General features: G+C 51.6%; 1 protein-coding gene and 1 long non-coding RNA gene across 3 annotated transcripts in view; one reads left to right on the forward strand and one right to left on the reverse strand.

The window, feature by feature from the left end:
• Window positions 1-20,263, reverse strand: part of MNT (MAX network transcriptional repressor) — a 183,659-nt gene that overhangs the window by 107,996 nt on the left and 55,400 nt on the right. For both annotated transcript variants that reach the window (XM_078679303.1, XM_078679304.1), the window contains exon 2: window positions 12,248-12,797. In XM_078679303.1, the coding sequence (XP_078535429.1) occupies window positions 12,248-12,797 (550 nt within the window). The remainder of the gene's footprint in view (window positions 1-12,247; window positions 12,798-20,263) is intronic.
• Window positions 1-20,263, forward strand: part of LOC144822148 (uncharacterized) — a 175,591-nt gene that overhangs the window by 71,996 nt on the left and 83,332 nt on the right. The gene's annotated exons all lie outside the window — the stretch shown is intronic.

Consider the following 20,263-nt stretch of genomic DNA (forward strand, 5'->3'; position numbering starts at 1 on the left):
TATGATTCAAGAGAAAAATACCTTTATGACTGGAGGCGGGAAGCAACAGAGGCTCACCTTATTGGAAAAGATTCCGTAGCACCGCTTGTCCCACAGCCGCGTCCGCTGCGTCTGCTGATCCGAGACAGTAGTGCTTCATAAACGTGTGTCTGCTCGACCACGTGGCAGCTCTACAGATGTGGCGTAGAGGCACTCCCGCAAAATAGGCTGTGGAAGTTGACACCGCCCTTGTGGAGTGAGCTCGTACAGGAGTAGAGAGAGGCCTTCCAGCCCGTTGGTGGCAAAAGGCAATGGCAGAGGAGATCCACCTAGTGATGGATTGTTTGGTAACTGGCTGTCCTTTGCAGATTGGGCCATAGGCCACGAAGAGCTGGTCTGATTTTCGAAAAGGCGCAGTGCGTTGAATGTAGAATTTCAAACAACGGTTTAAGTCCAAAGAATGCAGGGAACGTTCTGCAGGAGACTGAGGATTAGGGAAAAAATGTCTTCAGGATGACAGGTTCATTAAGGTGGAAATCGCTTGGAACCTTAGGAATAAATTTTGGATTGGTGCGTAGTGTAACCGCTTCTTTAGAAAGCTAAAGAAAAGGAGGTTGGATCGTAAATGCTTGAATGTCACTTACTCGCCTGGAGGATGTTAATGCAAGTAGAAGAGCAACTTTCCACGTGAGGAATTTTAAGCCCGCTGAATGGATGGGCTCGAAAGGAGGTAGGAGGAGCTGAGACAGGACCAAATTTAAGCGCCAAGCAGGCGGAGGTCGACTAATGGGTGGAAACATCCGAAAGAGGCCCTTGAAAAACTGTTGGATAATCCGAGAGGAGTATAAAGACGTGGAACCATCATGACGGAAGCAGGAGAGTGCCGCCAAGAAGATTTTAAGAGTGGAATGAGAAAGTCCTGATTTTGCAAGGGACAGGCAAAAAGGCAGAATCTGTTCAGGCTTGGCGGTCATTGGATCCAAGGCTTTAGCGCGGCACCAGACACAGAAAGGCCTCCACTTCAGTTGATAGGTTTTAATGGTGGATGGAGCACGAGCGTGAGCCAGCACTTCTCTGCAATCGGCGTCGATGTTTAGGCGTGCAAACTCATTGTGTTCAGGTTCCTGGCATGTAACTGGAGATACGCCGGATCTGGATGGCAGATTTGCCCCTGCTTCATAGTCAGGAGGTGAGGCAGAGGATGAAGCGGAATTGGAGCGCTCTGAGAAAACAGGAGGAGATCCGTGAACCATGGCGCCGTGGCCACCTGGGTGCTATTAGGATGACGTGACAGGGTTGCAGCCTCATCCTGTGTAACAGGCGCGGAACTAGAGGGAGCGGAGGGAAAGCGTAGATGAATTTGTTCGACTAATTGATCGAAAATGCATTCCCGCTCGACTCGCTGTGGGGATGACGACTTGCAAAGCGTTGGCATTTCCTGTTGGTGGCAGTCGCAAAGAGATCCATCTGTGGCTGACCCCACTGACGGAAGATGAACTCTAGAGTTGGGTGGTTGAGTTCCCACTCATGGTTGTCCGTGAGGGACCTGCTGAGTGAGAACATTGGAGACACCCGGCACATGGATCGCTGAGAGATGGACTTGATGGTGAATCGCCCAGTCCCATATTTCTTGTGCTTGTCTTGAGAACAGAAGAGAACTCGTGCCACCCTGTTTGTTGATGTAGTGCATGCTGGTGGTGTTGTCTGTCCGCACCAGCAGCGATTGGCCCTGCACTACTCTCTGTAAAGATTTTAGGGCAAGGAAGATTGCCAGGAGTTCTAGGCGATTTATGTGCCAAGTGCGTTGGAGTGCAGTCCACTTTCCTTTGACGGACAATCCTTCGAGGTGTGCTCCCCAGCCCTCTAATGACGCGTCTGTCGTGAGCGTCAATGTCGGAGTTGACTCTTGAAAAGGTCGTCCCATGGAGATGTTTGGAGGGTGAGCCCACCACTCCAGTGCAGATTGAATGCGGGACGTGAGGTGAATTTTGTCGTTGAACGACCCCTCTGGGTTCCACTGCTTGTCTAGTTCCTCTTGTACGACTCTCATATGCAGTCTGCAATGTGGAATTAGATGTATGCAAGAGGAAGCCATGCCCAGGAATGATTTCAACATCCGGACAGAAACGTACTGTTTTGACTGCAGGGAAAGTACCATCTTGAGCATGCGGTCCTGTCGTTCCTGGGAGACAAACACCTTTGCCAGTTGCGAATCTAGCAAGGCTCCTAGAAAATCTCGCTGCTGTGATGGGTGAAAGTGTGACTTTTGGCGATTAACTGAAAGGCCCAAGGTGTGAAAAAGCGAGATGCAGACCTGAGTGTGCTGATGCGCCACCTGGTATGACGGAGACTTTATGAGACAGTCGTCTAGGTAAGGGTAAAATTGGATGCCTTGCAGGCGCAGGAAAGCAGCCACCGGAGCCATGATCTTTATAAAGACCCTCGGTGCTGAGCGAAGGCCGAATGGCAGGACTTTGAACTGGAAGTGCAGGTGTCCGACTGTGAAACGAAGATATTTTCTGTGTTTGTGGTGGATTGGCACATGAAAATATGCATCCTGGAGGTCGATAGTGGAGAAGAATTCCCTGGGATTGAGGTAATTTAAAATTTGAAGCAGTGTTAACATTTGAAAAGTTTTTGCTGTGATGAATTTGTTCAGGGCTCGCAAGTCAAAAATAGGGCGCCATTCTCCCGACTTTTTCTTGATTAAAAAGAAGCGGGAGTAAAAGCCCTTGCCCTGCTGCCCCTGCGGTACCACTTCGACAGCCCCTTTTTAGGTCTCGGCTGCACGCGCGGTAGCGCGTGTCCGCCGACAGCCTATTGTTGCCGTGTCTCCTTTCCAGGAGACACTGCTGGCCGCGCGCATCGCCTTGGAGGCGATTTCAAACGAGCACGCGCACTCTCACACACACACACACACACACACAGAAGCGCCCATGCACGCACGCACGCACATACAGCCTCCCACACACACATACACACGCACACAGACACACGAGTGCTGCCCCCCTCGCCCCCCACCCGCACACCGCACCCCCCAGCCCTTTCTAACTTACCGGGGCAATCTCGGGGGACTCCGCCGCTGCAGCTCTTGCCAGCTCCTTTCACAGGGCTCCCTCTTGGTCAAGGGAGCCCCGCAACAGTCGCCTAACCTCCTGCTGGCGGGCCCGGGGTTCTCCACTGCTCACAGGAGCCCCGGGCCGCGATACGCATGGCTCCTCTTCCGGTCCTGACGCGGCCCCGCCCCCGTCACAGGCGACATTGCCTGACTTCCGGTGGGGAAAGCGAAAGCGATCGGAGCCGGTCGCGCGCGGTTTTATATGTAAAGCAGACTTCTCACAACTCTGTATTAATATATTTCTGCTTTGTCTACGGCGGCGCGAACAAATAATATTAAGCATTATCATTTCATTACAAAGAACTTGGTCACAAAATAATGTTAAAAGCTCTAAATTAAATGCTGCGAGACCTATTGCATTGTAAATGCTTGTTTGATCATCACTTTGACTTGAGCCAATAGTTCTTTGTAATGAGGAGGGGGCGGACCGGTAGGTGGGCGGTTGGGTGGAAATTTTATAAATTCTAGAGTATGTCCTTTTGAGATCACATCCAGGACCCAATGATCGGAGGTGATGTTTGACCAATTTAAGATGAACTTGGAGATCCGTCCTCCAATTTTCACAGACGGTGTGTACTTTACGCTGGGGTTGTCACGGTTTCTTAGCATTGGAACCACCTCTGTACGTGGTTTTTCTCTGATATGGCCTTGAATTGGTCTGGCGATTTTGAGACTGGTAGTTATTTCGTTGTCTATTGTCGTTATAGGAACGATATTGGTTGAAGCCACGAAAAGTAGAAGAGCTGCCGCCCCGACCACGTGCTCCTCGAAACGGTCTTTTCTTATATTGGAGGGTAGCTAAAGCCCGGGCCGTATCTGTATCCTTTTTTATGGATTCGAGAGCGTCATCGACATGTTTGCCGAAGAGCGAATCGCCATCATAGGGTAGATCAAGCACTCGGGCTTGAACCTCTGAACGAAATGCAGTTGACTTGAGCCATCCTTGGCGTCCCAACACAGCGGCCCTAGCCAATTGCCTGAATCCCGTAGATGAGATGTCGACAGCACAGTCGATGATCTCTGAAGAGATCTTCTCTCCCTCCTGTACAATGGCTTGCGCTTCAGCGCGGATGGCATCTGGAATTTGTGGAAGTAATGCTGCCATTTCGGACCACATCTGGCAGTCATACCGTCCAAGAATTGCTAGGGAATTAGCCACCCTAACTGTTGTGGCCGCCATCGTAGTAAACTTTTTCCGTATGGAATCCAATTTGCGTCCTTCATGGTCAGGAGGAGATGTGAGAGGTGTGGCAGGATTGCGAGACCTTTTCTGGGCTGCCTGTGTGATGACAGAATCCGCCTTCGGCTGAGAAACGAGGCATGCTGGAGAATTTGCAGGCACTTTATATTTTTTATCAAGCCTAGGTAAAACGGCCGGGATCGAATTAGGCCGCTCCATTAATTTGAGACCTTCCTCCCAAATGTGATCAATGATCGGGATGGTGTGAGCTTGTCTCTGAGGAAGATCCTTGAAATCATATAAAAAACAGTCTGTCTGCTGGACCTCTAAAGTCAGGTGAAACCTTTTGGCAGCACGGACCATCAAGTTGTGAAAGCTGCCAATGTCCACTGACGGCGAAGCTATTGGTGACGTTGGCGGAGTAGAGGGTGTAGGAAGGTAGATCCCTGACTATGGTTGCCCCCCAACTTTTTGCCTGGTGTTTTGCTGGTTTTCTGACTTAGTTGACCTGGGGCTCTGCTATTCAGGACCCCAGGCCCACTGCTCTCTCTGTTAAAATGGCTTCCATGTACCCTAGGTACATATCTGATTGGATACTGAGTCACCTTATCAGTCCCTGTACAGTATACCTTCGGTATCCAGGGCATAGGTGTACCCGGGGCCTACCAGGGGCTGAAGCATGTATTATGCCACCCCTGGCTGGCCATCCAAAACTGACACAACTGGCTGCTTGACAGCTGGGGCAAGGTGGTGTAATCACCCTTTGCTTTAGATATAGTATACCTATATCTAAACCTAAAATGGGCACACAGATCTATCAGTCACTCCTATGGCAGGCCTTAACAATCCTGGAGGCAGAGTGCTTGGAATCGTGCGAGATAGTGCTCTGGCATGAGCTGAGCCTGTCTGCGGCCTTCGGGATCTATCCCTTAGCCGTTTCCATGATAGCGTCAGACCATATACTCTTAAGTGCCTTATAATCCTCGCGGTTATGGTAACTTTGGTCTGACATTATCTAAACATGTCGTGTAAGGTGTCATACGCTTTGGAATACTACCCCCTCGCCAGTTCTGGCGACGGGGGTAGCATTCCACCCCTCTAGAGGGAGAAGACATGTTGGTAGCTGTAACCCCGGTTAAAGTTGAACACAGCCTCAGCTCCACAAAATGGATGCTGCCACCGAGACACCAGTCTGCCCTCCTGCTGCTGGGAGTCCTTCCAGCAAGGGAGGCCTGGACAAAGGGTTTCCTGTCAGGGGCGGTGCTAGCACCATCCCAGACAGGATTTTGTGTATCCCAGGTAGGCAGGGCTGAAAGGAAGGTGACTGCAAGTGGCACCCCGGTACTCACTGTGCATATGCCGGCTCAAACCAGTTCCAGGGGCACACCAGCCCCGGAGCTGGGGAGAGACCGGACAAAGGAAAGGGGTGTAACCACTCCCCTCCTGGTCCCACCCATGGGCAGGACCTAGTCGCGTGCCATCCCCTTTTCTTAGGATAAAGGTAGGAGCAGGCCCCCTTCCCAAATTAGATAATTCTGAATCTTGACTACTTTCCACGAAAGAACTCTTGAACATTTCTGAAGACTCTCCCTTGTAACTAAGGAGTAGCCACCCTGCACCAGCAGGCACCACCTAAGCGCTTGCGGTTTGCTGCACGTCCATCCTCTGGATCAAGACTGCCCAGCTCGACGACACCCGGATTCCCCGCCATCTCTGACCTCTACCTGCCTCTACAGCTCAGCTGAGATTCGTGGGTGTCACGAGACCTGAGGGACCGGCCATCTTCAGAACCTGCACAACGCTTATCCAGCACGACCGCCGAGGGGTCCTCGAGTGAGTGCTTTGGGGTTTGAGAAGCCCTAATCCTGAGCAGCTCCAGCACTGAAGTCCAGCCTCCCAGCATCCACGAGATCTGCGCGGGGCCCTTCTGCTCTTTGCTGCTCACCGCGTTGTCCGGCTACTTGCCTGCTGGCTTGTGGCCCTCCTGACGACGAACCACGACACTTCCATCGCTGGTCTGGTTGCTCCAGACTGGCCCTAGCTCCCCTCCAACAGGACCCTCCTGGTCCACTCCAGACGCCATCTTGAGTCCACCGCGTGGGCTTGCCTTTGCCAAGGCTTGTTGCTCCAATCCTGGTTTCAGCAGCGCCGACAGCAGACACCTTCGTGGGACAGCTCGCCCCTCCATCCTGGTCGCCGACAACGCCTCCTGGTCCGAGAGACTGCAGAGCCCAGCGTCGCCCACTCACCTGGTCGAGGTGACTTCATCCGGTGCCATCCTGGTGCCCATCTGATCACTGGCTAGTGATCAAGAACTGAGTCCCCTCTGCTTTCAGGTCATCTTCAACTCCGATCCAGGCTTGGATCCCATCGAACTTCATCACTGGTCGCCTGCCAGCAACTTCTTCTTTCAGGCTCCATAGACTGTAACGAGGATTCCCGACGTCTTTTGAACCCTATGCAGCCGCAGCCCCTGGGCTAGGTAACTCGAGCATTTTGGTGCTCCAACGTAGGTTCACTATCTAAGTGTCCAGATCCTTTTTCGTTTTCAGCCTAACTAGTCGGATTCGTCCGATAACTGTAACTTTACGAAATCTAGCATCCATAGACTTCTTCCCGCATCCCGCGTGAGAGTGCACACTCTGCACCCGATCTCCCTAGGCCTCCTGCTCCTAACCTTAGGGTTCAGTAGTGTAGACCTAGCGATCCTGAAGTCTCTGGATCTTATTACTTACCTGCTAGTATTTCGCATTCCACTTTTGTAGTATATGGTTTTTCGTGCCCCTCGGGCATTTGTGTAAATTGTGCAACTTAAAGTGTTTTCATAAGAGTTTTGTATTGTGCTTAGCTCCCTGACTCAAAGAGTTCAGGGTAGTCTTGTTATAAATAAATATACTTTATTTTCAACAACTTGTGTGGTGTCCTTTCACTTGGTGTTCAAGGGGTAAATGTGATGGTAAAACAGCTGGCTTAACACGCCCGCTAGAGTTTAGCCTAAAGACTGCTCTTGTCCATGCTACTAGGATAGCTGGTCTATCAGGTTGACTTACAACCAATCATCAATAAGGGTTGTTTGGTAGGATACAAAGTGATCACTAGAATAGTGAGCACTATATATCAGGCCAACTTCTCACAGAGGGTGTTTGAGCCAATTATCCCAATCAGTGAGGACATTGTCGTCGTCATCTTGATCTGTGTTTTGAGGATCCTGGTCCTCATTATCAGTATCCTGCTGAGGGCGTACAGGTGAACTGTGTGGCACTGTAGGCAGAGAAACGTGTGGTTGTGGAGGAGGTTGCGGAGGTGGAGAAACAGGTCGAGATAGCGGGAACCTTCGATTATAATCATCCAGCATGTGCTGCAAATTAGACACCAAAGACAGAGGTATTTGTGTAATTTGTTCCGCTAAGGGTGTTTGAGTGGTCCACGGGGAAAAGATGTGCCCCATCTTCGGCTTCCTCGTCCTCCTCCTCGTCATAGTCCTGGCACTTGATATTAAGTTCCGAGGGGGCTAGACGCAGGCCGAAAAACATCATCATCAACATATGAGCCATCATTAGAGTCCTCCTCCGCGGACTGAAACAATTGTTCAGGAAGAGCAGAGCCACTCTTTACAGGACTTAAATGCAGAAGAGGCACCCGTTTTTTAACCATTGAAGCAGTGACCACTGTGAAGGTGGTGGCTGTGGCCAGTGGATGGTGTGAAGTTGACGAGCCCGTCAACGAAGCGGCAGAAGATGCAGAAGGAGGCCGAATTGCCAGTGCTGGGTCTGCTGATGAAGAATCTGTAGTCACTGACGGATGTGACTTTCCTTTATCCTTCGTCGACGAAGGTTTTTTTCCCAGTCGACGGCGTCGTCGACGAAGAGGGCAGCGTCGACGCAGATGTCACCGTCGAAGAGGATTTCGTCGTCGGAATTATACTCGTCGACGAAGGTGGGACCGTCGATGAGGATGCAACCGTCGACGGAGTTGTCACCGTCGACGAAGAGGTTCCCGTCGACGGGCCAGGTCCCGTGGACGACGGTGTTGATTTCGTTGACGAAGATGGACGCGTCGACGAAGATGGACGCGTCGACGGAGGCTTTTTTGTCGACGATGAAGACTTTGCAATCGTCGACGAGATCCTAATGATAGAGGTAATGGGTCTCACCTCATGGGTCGTCGTCGACGAGGTGGACGTCGTCGACGTAGTCCCTGAAGAGATTGAACATGTCGTCGTCGACGTAGAGACAGCAGTAACCGATGTCGTCGACGGACGCGTCGACGAGCCAGTGCCCGTTTTTGAAGATGATGGCACGGCTTTGGTCTGTGACGCCAGAGAACCATGTCCCATAGGCGTTGGAGGCAAGTCCTGTGGGGAGACATTCTTAGAGACTTCAGCTAGTCTCTTTTTCTTGAGGAATGGAGAGGGCATCTCCGTCTCTGACCCACGCTTCTGAGAGGCCTTGGAATGAACTGAAGAGACACTCTCAACGTCCGAGACCACTGATTCAGATGTCTTCAACTTCTGTACCACAGAAGGAGACGGGCCTCTCTGTCTCTTAAAGTTTTAGCAGAATAAGTACGGCAGTACTTACAGTTCTTAACTTCATGGTCCGGGTAGACACAGTAGATGCATTTACTGTGTGGATCTTCATGAAACAGTCTCAGTTTGCCACAGGATGAACATGGTCTGAATAAAGATTTCCTTGAGGAAGACGTTTGTTAAGTAGAAATGAGCTATGAAAGTAGAAAACTGAGCAGAGCTCAGGGAGACTCCCTTCACACGACGTGCGGTAGAAAATCTGAGGACTTGAGCTTCTGAGGAGAAGGTTCTAGAGGGTGCTGCAGCCTGATTGGCTGGAATGTGGACCATTAAAATGACACTGATATGTTACTAAAGTGAATTCTCCCTTAGGCTGCTATGGGCCTATTCTGTTCTATGGTACTTTCTTAACTGTATGATATCTTTATTCTAATTGATCTATATGTATATATGTATGATTATGTAATTTTTTCATCTATATATATGCATATTTTACTGCTATTTTATGTACCGTGGGACTCCCACTTCGACGACGGGGAATATTCAAGCATGTGAATCTATGAAAGACAGCCCTAATACTGGAGAACCTAAAATATTCTTAAGTAGAAATCAAAGGTGTTAGGATTTTGCGGCATGGGCGCTGCAGAAGACCTTGACATGTGTTTTTTCTTAGGTTTCCCCTATGTCCTTTACACACGTTCCCTACTGCGTACTGAATTCCCGTTCATGCTGATAGTTTTGAGACGCTCTCTTATCCACGTAAAGGGACGTGTCTGAACGTAGCCATTGCTTGGCTTACTGTTCCGGTACCACGCGCCCTTCCTTGCTTCCTTGTTTCGAGAGCCTCCTTCCCTCGGCGTTCGCTACTTTGCTCCTGTTTCCTCTCGTACATTGGATAACCTTCCCTACACCCTTGATTATTTGCCAATCCTCTATTTTTGAAGTCGGATAGTCTCCCTTATATTCGGACTATCTTCCAGCACAGAGAGTGGTTCTCCGCTCTCCCCGGGACCCTATTTCCCCAACCTTGGAGCTCGGAGTCCTTCGGAGGGATTTCTCTCCTTCCTTTGAGCAGGGCTATCATTGCTTCCCGTTTGCTGTGGATTCAGCTTGGCCGGACGGTCATTCAGGAGCTCCTCTTTATTTTCGGATGCCCTGCTGCTGACGGGCATTCTGGGGCTCACCTTTAATTTTCTTATGCCCTGCTGAGAGAGAGAGAGAGCTCTGCCTGGAAACGTTACCCGGGCCGGGCGGCTCTCCTCGAGTGTGTAGTTGCTCCGCTCTTGAGCCGGCCAGTGCACCTCAATTCCTCCCCCCTTTATTTTAGTGTATGTTTGGTGAGTGTGTGTGTGTGTGTCCTTTCCTGAGTCCTACTCTTTTAGACCTGGCATCATATTTCTCAGGCATTGCTCTTCAGCAAGGACTCTCTTCAAGGCAGCCCATGGACTTCAATGGGGTAAGTGACCTTTGTACAAAACACATGTCAATGTATTAAAGAGGTCACCCCTTGGATTTTGTTTAGTGTGTTATTGCATGTCCTGTTTTCTTACAGCCCTGACTACACCTGCCAGACCTGCATCTGCCCTGTTGTTTAACCCCTCGTATGGGGAGAGTGGTGGACACTCCTTGGGTTTTTCCCCCATACTTTTAGGGAACAGCTATCTGGAGTGTATTTACTGTTGCATTCTTGGTACTGTTTTCTGGAGGTTCAGGGGATTTATCTTCGTTCCCGTGGAATCTGGCTTGTATCCATTAAGCCCTGACAAAAGGAAGCCGGGCACTTCCTAGGATTACAGTCACCTCTGTGTCTGGTTGAGAAATCTATATTTTCTCCTATATTACTAGGCCAGTTTCTAGAGATGGATCAAATTGAAAGAGGATTGAGAAAATTAAGGCTTCAAGCAGATTCACTATGCCACACAACTCTTGCCTTGTTTCTTGGGCCTGCAGGGCGTTTATTGCAAATCGTCCAGAGAAGCCAAGAAAGAAAAGCTACTTTTCCTAGGGATTTAGAGAACACCCTTGAAGGGCAGGTTAGACTAAACGTGAAGCTCAAAACTGGAAATGCTCCATGTTTCTTCATGATCAGTAACAGAGACCTCAGAGCGGATTCTTTATTTACCATAGTGGATGGCTGTAAATATCCCCTACCTCTATTAATTAATGTTTTTACTACCTCTTTGGAATCGGACTTACAAGCATCTGCCTGTTGATGGCAATTAATATTCCTACAGCAGTACAGCTGCATGTGAAGCAGCTGAACCGCAGGACACTCGACAAGCCTGCCGAAACAAAAAGTTCAGTCCTTTCGCCCTAAATTCGAACAAACATGTCCAGCCAGTTAGCAGTGACCGATCTACCCGCTGAACTATTCTGCATAGTACATTTAGCAAATGCAATCTGTTTGGGCAACCACCACAGACTCACGCGTGTGTGTGTGTTGTAAATACATAAAATTCTCTAGGGCATATTTGTAAAACGTAGGACAATGTGGGCCACATTTCTTAAGATTCCCAAGATAACTTTACAATAAGGGAATTGGTTCTGCATGTATCAAATCTAGATAATCTGAATGAAGGTCTGGCGCATATCCATCTGTCTTTTCTGGACCCACATGAAATGCCTCTGGATTAAAACTGCTGTCCAGCATGATAAAAATTACATGTTCCCACACTGCTCCCCGTCATATCTTTGTTCCAGTGACTCTGTGCCACCGGCGTGGCGCGTCTCAGTCTTGTACCACAGCTACAGTGCCATTACAACTGCATCATGCATCAGCACCAAGAATCTAATCACCAGATTGAAAAGTCATGTGTAATTTAAAAATGTAAAATTATATAAAGCAAGGAGGATGGACACACAGACAAGCACGTAAAACATATCGTTTGTAAATATTATCTATTGCCAATTTTGCGCTTTTTTCTTTGTTTTTTTCAGCAGAAGGCCATGAGCCAATTCTCTTTACAATGTGCATCACTCACTTTCTTATAAACGTGTTTTCTAAAGTTCACTGACTGATCTAGTTAGAGACACGTAGGCGATCATTTACCGACTGAAGACACCATCACACACAAGGAATAGGTGATTGCATATTCGGAACTCTTAAACCTTGTTCAAAGGGCACCGGAACAGCCAAATGCATGCTAGAAAACGCAAAATACATTAAACTGAGACTTTCAGCGAACAAAGAGCCCACTACCCTGAGTCGACTATAAACCACATCCCAATGCTGTGGAAAGAGAAGGAAGGATAAAACAGCAAGATCTTGTTTTTAACATTGTTTACAAATGGACAAATCAGCACAATATTTTGACCTGGAAAAAGCAGAACTTCCATTGGCCCCCAAAGACATTTATCAAAATGAACATGACTCTCTCAGATTTAAAGTAGGCACTGAAAGCCTTCTTTATAAAAAAAAAAAAAAACAGCTTGGTGCACTTACCCTCCAGGCCTCCTCTTCTGGTCATTAGGTTTCGAATCCTCTGAAGGAGCCAGCCTGAGAGCACTGAGCTGGGATGGCGGCACCTGTTGTTGCAGATGGGGCTGTTGCGGCTGTGGTTGTATAGGTTGGACCACGTGGTGCTGAGAGATGGCAAGTACTGGAGACGGGTATTGATGCAGCAACTTGGGGCTACTGACCGTTGGCATGCTGGTTTTCAGATCCGGAGCAGCAGGCCCACCAGGCCTTTGGATGACTGGTGCAATAGACAATTCCTTGCAGATACCAGAAGAGCTAACCACTGGCGGGTTCCGGTGGACTAGAGAAGCAGACATTGTGGGATGGACGGCCGGTGGGGGCACACTGCTGACAACGGGAAGTGGAATGACCGTCATCGGTGTTAGCAAAGGTGGTGGTACAGGAGGTGGCGGGGCAGGTGCGGGAGGGGAAACAGGAATGTCTGGGTCTTCGTCTGGAACTTCAATTTTCACTACAACTTTCTTGTCTTCCACATCTTCATCGCCTCTTCGGAGGAGGAGCTTCTCATTTTCCTCTGTAAAGAAATACAAATGCTGTTCAAGATGACATGACCATGGAGATGCTCAACTTTTACCTCAATATTGTTTATTGTAAACATCCAATTTTTATAATGTATAACCGTTTTTTCATTTCAGCTTTGTCCAACACCAGGTACAATTTTCTTATAGTTTATCCCGTCCAATCCCTTTTTAATGAGCTCTGTCCAACCCCAAGAGGATATTTGTGTTATTGACGTATTAGGTGACTGCACATAGGCCAGCTGATGTCCGAGGATATATTGACTTACCTACCTATGCGCCCTCGTGTACCTACCCTACCACTCACTTACCCCTTGCCTTTGTAAAGCGCTCTGATATCTGCAAAGATCTTGTTCGCGCTATATAAAACTTTCAAAATAAATAAATAAATAAATAAATTGGGTGACTACACATTCTAAATACCGGGTATACCTATGGCAAGACTGCACCAACTCTAGTTGCACATAAAATCTGGTGCTTTGTGCAATGGCTATGATCTGCCCTATGGCCTCAACTGAGTGACTACACAGAGTCCAGCTCAAGGCCAATTTGTGGTGCACTGACTGCACACACATTAGCTCTTGGGTTAACTTTCAGCTGCACTGGGTAACTGCATATATTTCAGCTCATAACATCCTCTTAGAGAACTTCTAGTTTATAGTGCAAGTCGGTGACGGAGCAGACCTTAGCATATGATCACGGGACTCTTGTGTAGCTGTTGACTGTACAGATTTTAGTTCATGCCTAAACTCTGGGGGATTAGCCGATGGTACAGATCTACTGTACTCCTTTCTAGTACACTTCATACTGCACATATTCCAGCCTCTGGCATACGTTCGGGTGCACTGGGTAACTACTCCAGACCATACCCTGCTGCTGAGGGCTAGAACGGTTGTTAATGGCTCTGAGCTCAAGGTAAGTGCCCAACCGCAGACTAGTGCCTACATCAAGGCCAAGGGTCTATCGGCCAGTAGATCACGAGGAAGAACTAAAAGTCTATTAGAACATCCTATTCAGTGATAGAAAAAAAATTCTAACAAACTGGCAGAAACAGAAAAACAAACACTAGAATGTTGGAGCATAAGGCCTTTAACAGCCATTACTGGCCCTGAAGTACTCCACTGTCTCCAACTGACCTCTGAACATTCCAGCGCTCTAGGGCACAGTGCAGCTTATACTCTAAAGTCACAGCTACGAGGTGGCTGTACACTTTAGGTTTTAGAGCACAGATGTCATAAAGATACTCCCTGATCTTGCAGATCCGCATAGCCAATGAAACATACTTTGTTGATATATAACATCAATATGAATAGGGACCTGGTTGGCTGCTGCCAAAAAAAACAATGCTGCAATAATTACAACGAATTCAGCTGTTTTATACTAATCACTCCGCCTGCTGCAGCTACCATTGTCCACCCAGCATCTACTATTAGCCGACCAGGACTTGTCACGAATGATGTTATTCAGACCTCTGTTCCCAGGTAAGGTAATAAAAAATGATTTTAAATTTGCTGATTTTCGGTTATGAAGGTTTTTGTTGATTCCTGAAGTTATATGTGTCCATGACTACTGTTTTGACGTTTAATGATGTTTAATGTGCCTGGTAGGAAGCCATAGAAATCTGAACAATGATCTCTAGTGATCATGCTTAGCAAGGACACTATGGATATTTTGTCAGCAACTTACGATTTCCCGTTGTCACACATACTTTGTAGTCTCATGCACACTGACAATTTTCCATATCTTATCTGGCATTTTCAACCACTCAATCAATCAATCAATCAACAGTATTTGTATAGCGCGCTACTCACCCAGTAGGGTCTCAAGGCGCTGGGGGGAGGGGTTTGTCAATGCTCGAAAAGCCAGGTCTTGAGTGGTTTCCTGAAGAAGAGGTGGTCCTGGGTCAGCCGTAGGTGGATGGGGAGGGAGTTCCATGTCTTGGCCGCCAGGTAGGAGAAGGATCTTCCTCCCGCGGTGGCTCTGCGAATGCGTGGTACGGTGGCGAGGGCGAGGTTGGCCGATCGTAGCTGGCGGGTGGGCGTGTAGAAAGTGAGGCGGTTGTTGAGGTATTTCGGGCCCATGTCGTGGAGAGCCTTGTGTGCGTGGGTGAGGAGTCTGAACGTGATCCTCTTGTTGACGGGGAGCCAGTGCAGGTCTCTCAGGTGGGTAGAGATGTGGCTGCGGCGAGGGATGTCCAGGATGAGTTGTGCGGAGGCGTTCTGTATGCGCTGGAGTCTTTTCTGTAGTTTGGCAGTGGTTCCCGCGTAGAGGGTGTTCCCGTATTCCAGTCGGCTGGTGACGAGTGCCTGGGTGACTGTCTTCCTGGTTTCGGTGGGGATCCATCGGAAGATCTTACGGAGCATGCGCAAGGTGTTGAAGCACGATGACGATACGGCGTTGACTTGTCAGGTCATCGAGAGGGAGGAGTCCAGGATGAAGCCCAGGTTTCGTGCGTGGTCCGTTGGCTTGGGGGTGGTGCCCAGGGCAGGGGGCCACCAGGAGTCGTCCCAGGCAGAGGGCGATGATCCCAGAATGAAGACTTCCGTCTTGTCTGAGTTCAGTTTCAGGCGGCTGTTCTTCATCCACTCGGCGACGTCTTTCATCCCTTCATGTAGGCTGGCTCTGGCGGTGGCGGGGTCGTAGGTGAGGGAGAGGATCAGCTGGGTGTCGTCGGCGTAGGAGATGATGTTAAGGTTGTGTTGGCGTGCGATGGCTGCGAGGGGGCTCATGTAGACGTTGAAGAGGGTGGGGCTGAGTGAGGATCCTTGTCGTACGCCGCAGATGACTTCGGTGGCCTCGGATCTGAACGGGGGGAGGCGGACTCTCTGGGTTCTTCCGGCGAGGAACGAGATGATCCACTTCAGTGCCTTCTCTTGGATTCCGATGTTGCTGAGGCGCTGTACTAGGGTGCGGTGGCAGACAGTGTCGAATGCTGCAGAGAGGTCCAGGAGGATGAGGGCCGCTGTTTCCCCGTTGTCGAGCAGGGATCTGATGTCGTCGGTGGCTGCGATGAGGGCTGTTTCGGTGCTGTGGTTGGCTCGGAAGCCGGACTGCGAAGGGTCGAGGGAACCATTTGTCTCGAGGAAGGCGGCAAGCTGTTTGCTGACGGTCTTCTCGATGACTTTGGCAGGAAAAGGGAGGAGCGAGATGGGGCGGAAGTTCCTGAGGTCGGTGGGGTCCGCGGTTGGTTTCTTCAGGAGGGCGCTGAGCTCGGCGTGCTTCCAGCTCTCCGGGAAAGTGGCGGTGTTGAAGGAGATGTTGATGTCCCGGAGTTGGGGTGCGATGACGGAGTCGGCCTTGTTGAAGACGTGTTGGGGGCAGGGGTCGGTAGGTGATCCAGAGTGGATGGTGTTCATCGTACGGGTGGTGTCTTCGGTGCAGACCGGGGTCCAGTTGCAGAGGGTGGTGGTGGGGGGCATTGGTTCAGTGGTTGGGTGCGTGGTCTGTGCGCCGAAGCTGTTGTATATGTCGGCGATCTTGCGGTGGAAGAAGGTGGCGAGTGAGTCGCAGAGGTCTTGCGAGGGTGTGATGTCGTTTCCGGCGTTGGGGTTGGAGAACTCTTTGACGATGCTGAAGAGTTCCTTGCTGTTGTGGGTGTTGTTGTCCAGTCGTTTTTTGAATGTTGTCCTTTTGGTGGTGCGGATCAGCTGGTGGTGTTTGCGGGTGGCGTTCTTGAGGGCTGTTGGACAGGCCCCACGAAGGGCTCGCTCCCGCCCCGCATGACAGGGCCCAGACACCGGCCCTCCGGGGGCTACTCGCAGAAGCAACCCGCACCCCGTCCCCTCCGGGACGCCTGCTCCCGGATATCTCTGTGCCACGGGCCCGGGCCCCCGTCAGCCCCATTGCCCGGCCCAGCCGCCATCTTGGACACTGCACCACGCGGCCGCGTGGCCTCAGCTCGACCCCAACCCTGGGCCTGGCCAGGCCCCGACATCCCGGCACCACCATCCACCCAGGAGGTGAACGGACCACTTGGCAGGTTAATGGGAGAAAGAAGTGTCGATGGCTCTCCCCCGCCAGGTGCCGATCGCCCCCAGCCTCCCCGGGTGCTGGCTCCACCCCCCTGCTGGGTGTCTGGACTCCCTCATCCCGGACCTCCCGACCTCCCAGTGCGAGGGTCCGGACATCAAAGGGCGCCAGACCTATAACTGAGGCAGCCCCAGAACAGGAAGGCAGTTGTATCCTGGAGTCGAGAGACACCGAGAAGAACTCATCCTTGACGGACTGCTGGCGCTGCCGCAGCCCTGCCTTGTGAACTATCGTCCTGCCTGCTGGCGCTGCCGCGGCCTTCTGCAACCTTCATCCCCGTGGGACCTGCCGGCGCTGCCGCGGCCCGTTGCAACTTCCATCCTAGGGGGACCTGCTGGCGCTGCCGCGGCCCGTTGTAACCGTCATCCTCGTTGGGACCTGCTGGCGCTGCCGCGGCCCGTTGCCACCTACGACCTCTTCGGGACCTGCTGGCGCTGCCGCGGTCCGACCCGTCCGAACGCCGTGCTCGAGGATTGTGAGCTACCACCGTTTCACCTCAGTACCAGTAGGTACCAAGACTGTCCCGCTACCCCCTTTCCCTACTAGAGACTAGAATTGAGAGGATCATCGTGTCCTGACCTCCTTGTATCGTACTACCTTACTTCAAGAATTGCCTATAAAGGGTGTTAATCTGATCTTCGTGTGGTGTCCATCTGTGGGGGGGAAGTTACTTGTCTGTACGATCGCTGGAGACGGCCCTCACCGGAGGCCTCTCCCCTTGTGCTCGGCCGACCCTCCAGGTCCCCGTCTAACATTGGTGGCCAGCGGCACGATCCGAACCAACGCGTAACCGTACAGAGAGTAACTCACCCTACGACTAATCCACAATGACGACCAGAGAGAGCGGATCTGCAGAGAAATTCCAGATGGAAAAACTGGAAGAGTACAACCACCGAGAGCTAAAACAATTTTGCATAGAACTAGGCATTGCTACCACCGGCCTGAGCACGAAAGAGGACTTCAAACACGCCCTAGAATCCTGGGCAGAGACGAATACCGCCGGACCCCGAAGCCTCGGAGGCAAACACCACTCTGACGGAAGAAAGGAGAACCGATCTCTCCCGGGAAGAGATCCGAGAACGAGAGAAAAATAGACTACACGAGTTAGAGTTGGCACGGCTCAAATTAGACGGAGAATTGAAACTGGCAGAACAAAAGATGAACTTAGAACACTTACGGCTCCAAGAAGAGCGAGAGGAAAAGCAGAGACAGAGAGAACTCGAAGAAAAAAGACTGGCATACGAACACGAGTGCAAGCTAGCGGAGATAGAGGTGCGCAAACAGAACAAAGACCTAGGGGTGCCCGAGCAACCGCGCCCCCCAGGTACTACCGAACAGAAGGTCCACATCCCCAAAGATGTGGTCCGGGAATATTATCGGAACGACGACATACAGCAGTGGTTCAAGGCCTACGAGATCGCCATGACTGCCCACCGGATCGCTCGAAGTGACTGGGGAGCCGGTCTATGGGGGAGATTCGTCAATGAAGGCCGTGATGCCCTGCTGCAGCTTCCGGACCATCAAATGACGTCCTATGACCACATGAAGGCCGCCCTCCTCAGTCAATATGGGCTGACGCCCGAGATGTACCGCCAGAGGTTCCGCAACTGCACCCGAATCCCGGGTACCACCTGGATAGAATATGTGAACTATTTCAGCCGAGCCTTCGAGGGTTGGATCAAGGGTAGCAACGTAACAACCTACGAACAGCTCTTCAACCTCATTGTGTGGGAGCACCTCTCCAACAACTGCTTCGTCGAGCTCAGGCAGCACCTCCTCGACAGTAAATTGACTGACCCCCGGCAGCTCGCCGCCGAGGCTGACCGGTGGGAGAGCACCCGAGTGACCTGGAGTGGGCCAAACGAGCAGAACAGAACCAACCAAGGTCATCATCGTCCCCGAGGAGGAGGAGGAGGACAGGGCCGGGGCAGAGACGCCGTCCCGGCGGCTCCCGCAAACAACACCCCGCCCCCGGCCGGCCGGGGCAACCCCCCGATGCGCCCGGGGTTCCGAGCCAACGTTACGTGTCATCAATGCCAGCGAGTCGGCCACTATGCCAGTGACTCGACCTGCCCAAAGAACCAGACCCCCGGGCCCCGCCAGGTGGCTGCCGCCGCCCTAGGAGAAGAGCAAGTCTCCGAAGAGCCTGAAGAGTACGAGCAGGAGCCGCCCGAGTGGGAACCTGCCGCCATGACCCTGGCCTGCCTAGGGGGAAGAGACCTGATCCCGCGGGCTCCCCTACCAGCCAACACCAGGAAATACAGCCAGTGGGTGTACATAAATGGGCGTAAGGCCGAAGCCCTGCGTGACACAGGGGCCAGTGTGACGGCCGTCCGTTGTCACCTGGTGACCCCAGAACAAATCCTGCCAAACGTTCTTTGCCCCGTCCGATCGGCCGACAATTCGGAGAGCCTGTGCCGGATGGCCTGCGTCCCCTTCGAATGGGGAGGAGTGTCCGGTATGCTAAAAGTGACTGTCCGCGACGATGCCCCCGTGGACTGCCTCCTGGGGAACGATCTCGAGAGTTCCCCGTGGGCAGCCGTTGAAAGAAGAGAGCACCTGGGGATGTTAGGCCTCCCGGGCTGGGCGTGCGTAACAACCCGGTCCATGGCCGCCGACACCATCCCTAGATCTGAAGAACCCGAATGGCCAGCACCTCCTCCCCCGATCGCTCCAGAGGGAGACTCCATCCCTACCGACACCCCGGAACAAACCCCAGAAGAGCCCGCTCAGCCCCAAGACCTTCCGGACCTGGCTCAGTGGCGTCAGGAAGGGGGGCCCACCCAAGAACAATTCCGGCAAGAGCAAAAGACATGTCCCTCCCTCGAGGGACTGCGACAGCAAGCGCTCGCCCAGAGCGCAGGAGACACCGCAGGGGCCCACTGGATCTATTGGGACAATGACCTACTGTACAGCGAACAAAGAATAGCGGAGCTGGGGGCCAGTCGAGTGCTGGTGGTGCCCCTCCGCTTCAGAGACTTCCTTTTGAACTTGGCCCATGATGTCCCCCTGGCTGGACACTTGGGGCAAGACAAAACATACAACCGCCTGGTGACTCACTTTTACTGGCCGAAAATGAGAAATGACGTCTCCAACCACTGCCGGTCCTGCCCGACCTGCCAGGCCAGCGGGAAGAGCGGCCGCAAACTCAAGGCACCTCTGCAACCATTCCCCGTTGTGACCACCCCGTTCGAAAGGGTGGGAATAGACATTGTGGGGCCCCTGGACCCCCGAACAGCACAAGGGCATCGATTCATCCTGGTCCTGGTGGACCACGCCACCCGCTATCCTGAGGCGGTTCCCCTTCGAACTGTAACAGCACCAGTGGTAGGTCGAGCCTTAATGGGGATCTTCTCTCGAGTGGGCTTCCCCAGGGAAGTCGTCAGCGACAGGGGCACGAACTTTATTTCAAAATATATGAAATCCCTATGGC

Source organism: Lissotriton helveticus, chromosome 3_1, assembly GCF_964261635.1.
Source record: "Lissotriton helveticus chromosome 3_1, aLisHel1.1, whole genome shotgun sequence".
Classification (NCBI taxonomy): Eukaryota; Metazoa; Chordata; class Amphibia; order Caudata; family Salamandridae; genus Lissotriton; species Lissotriton helveticus.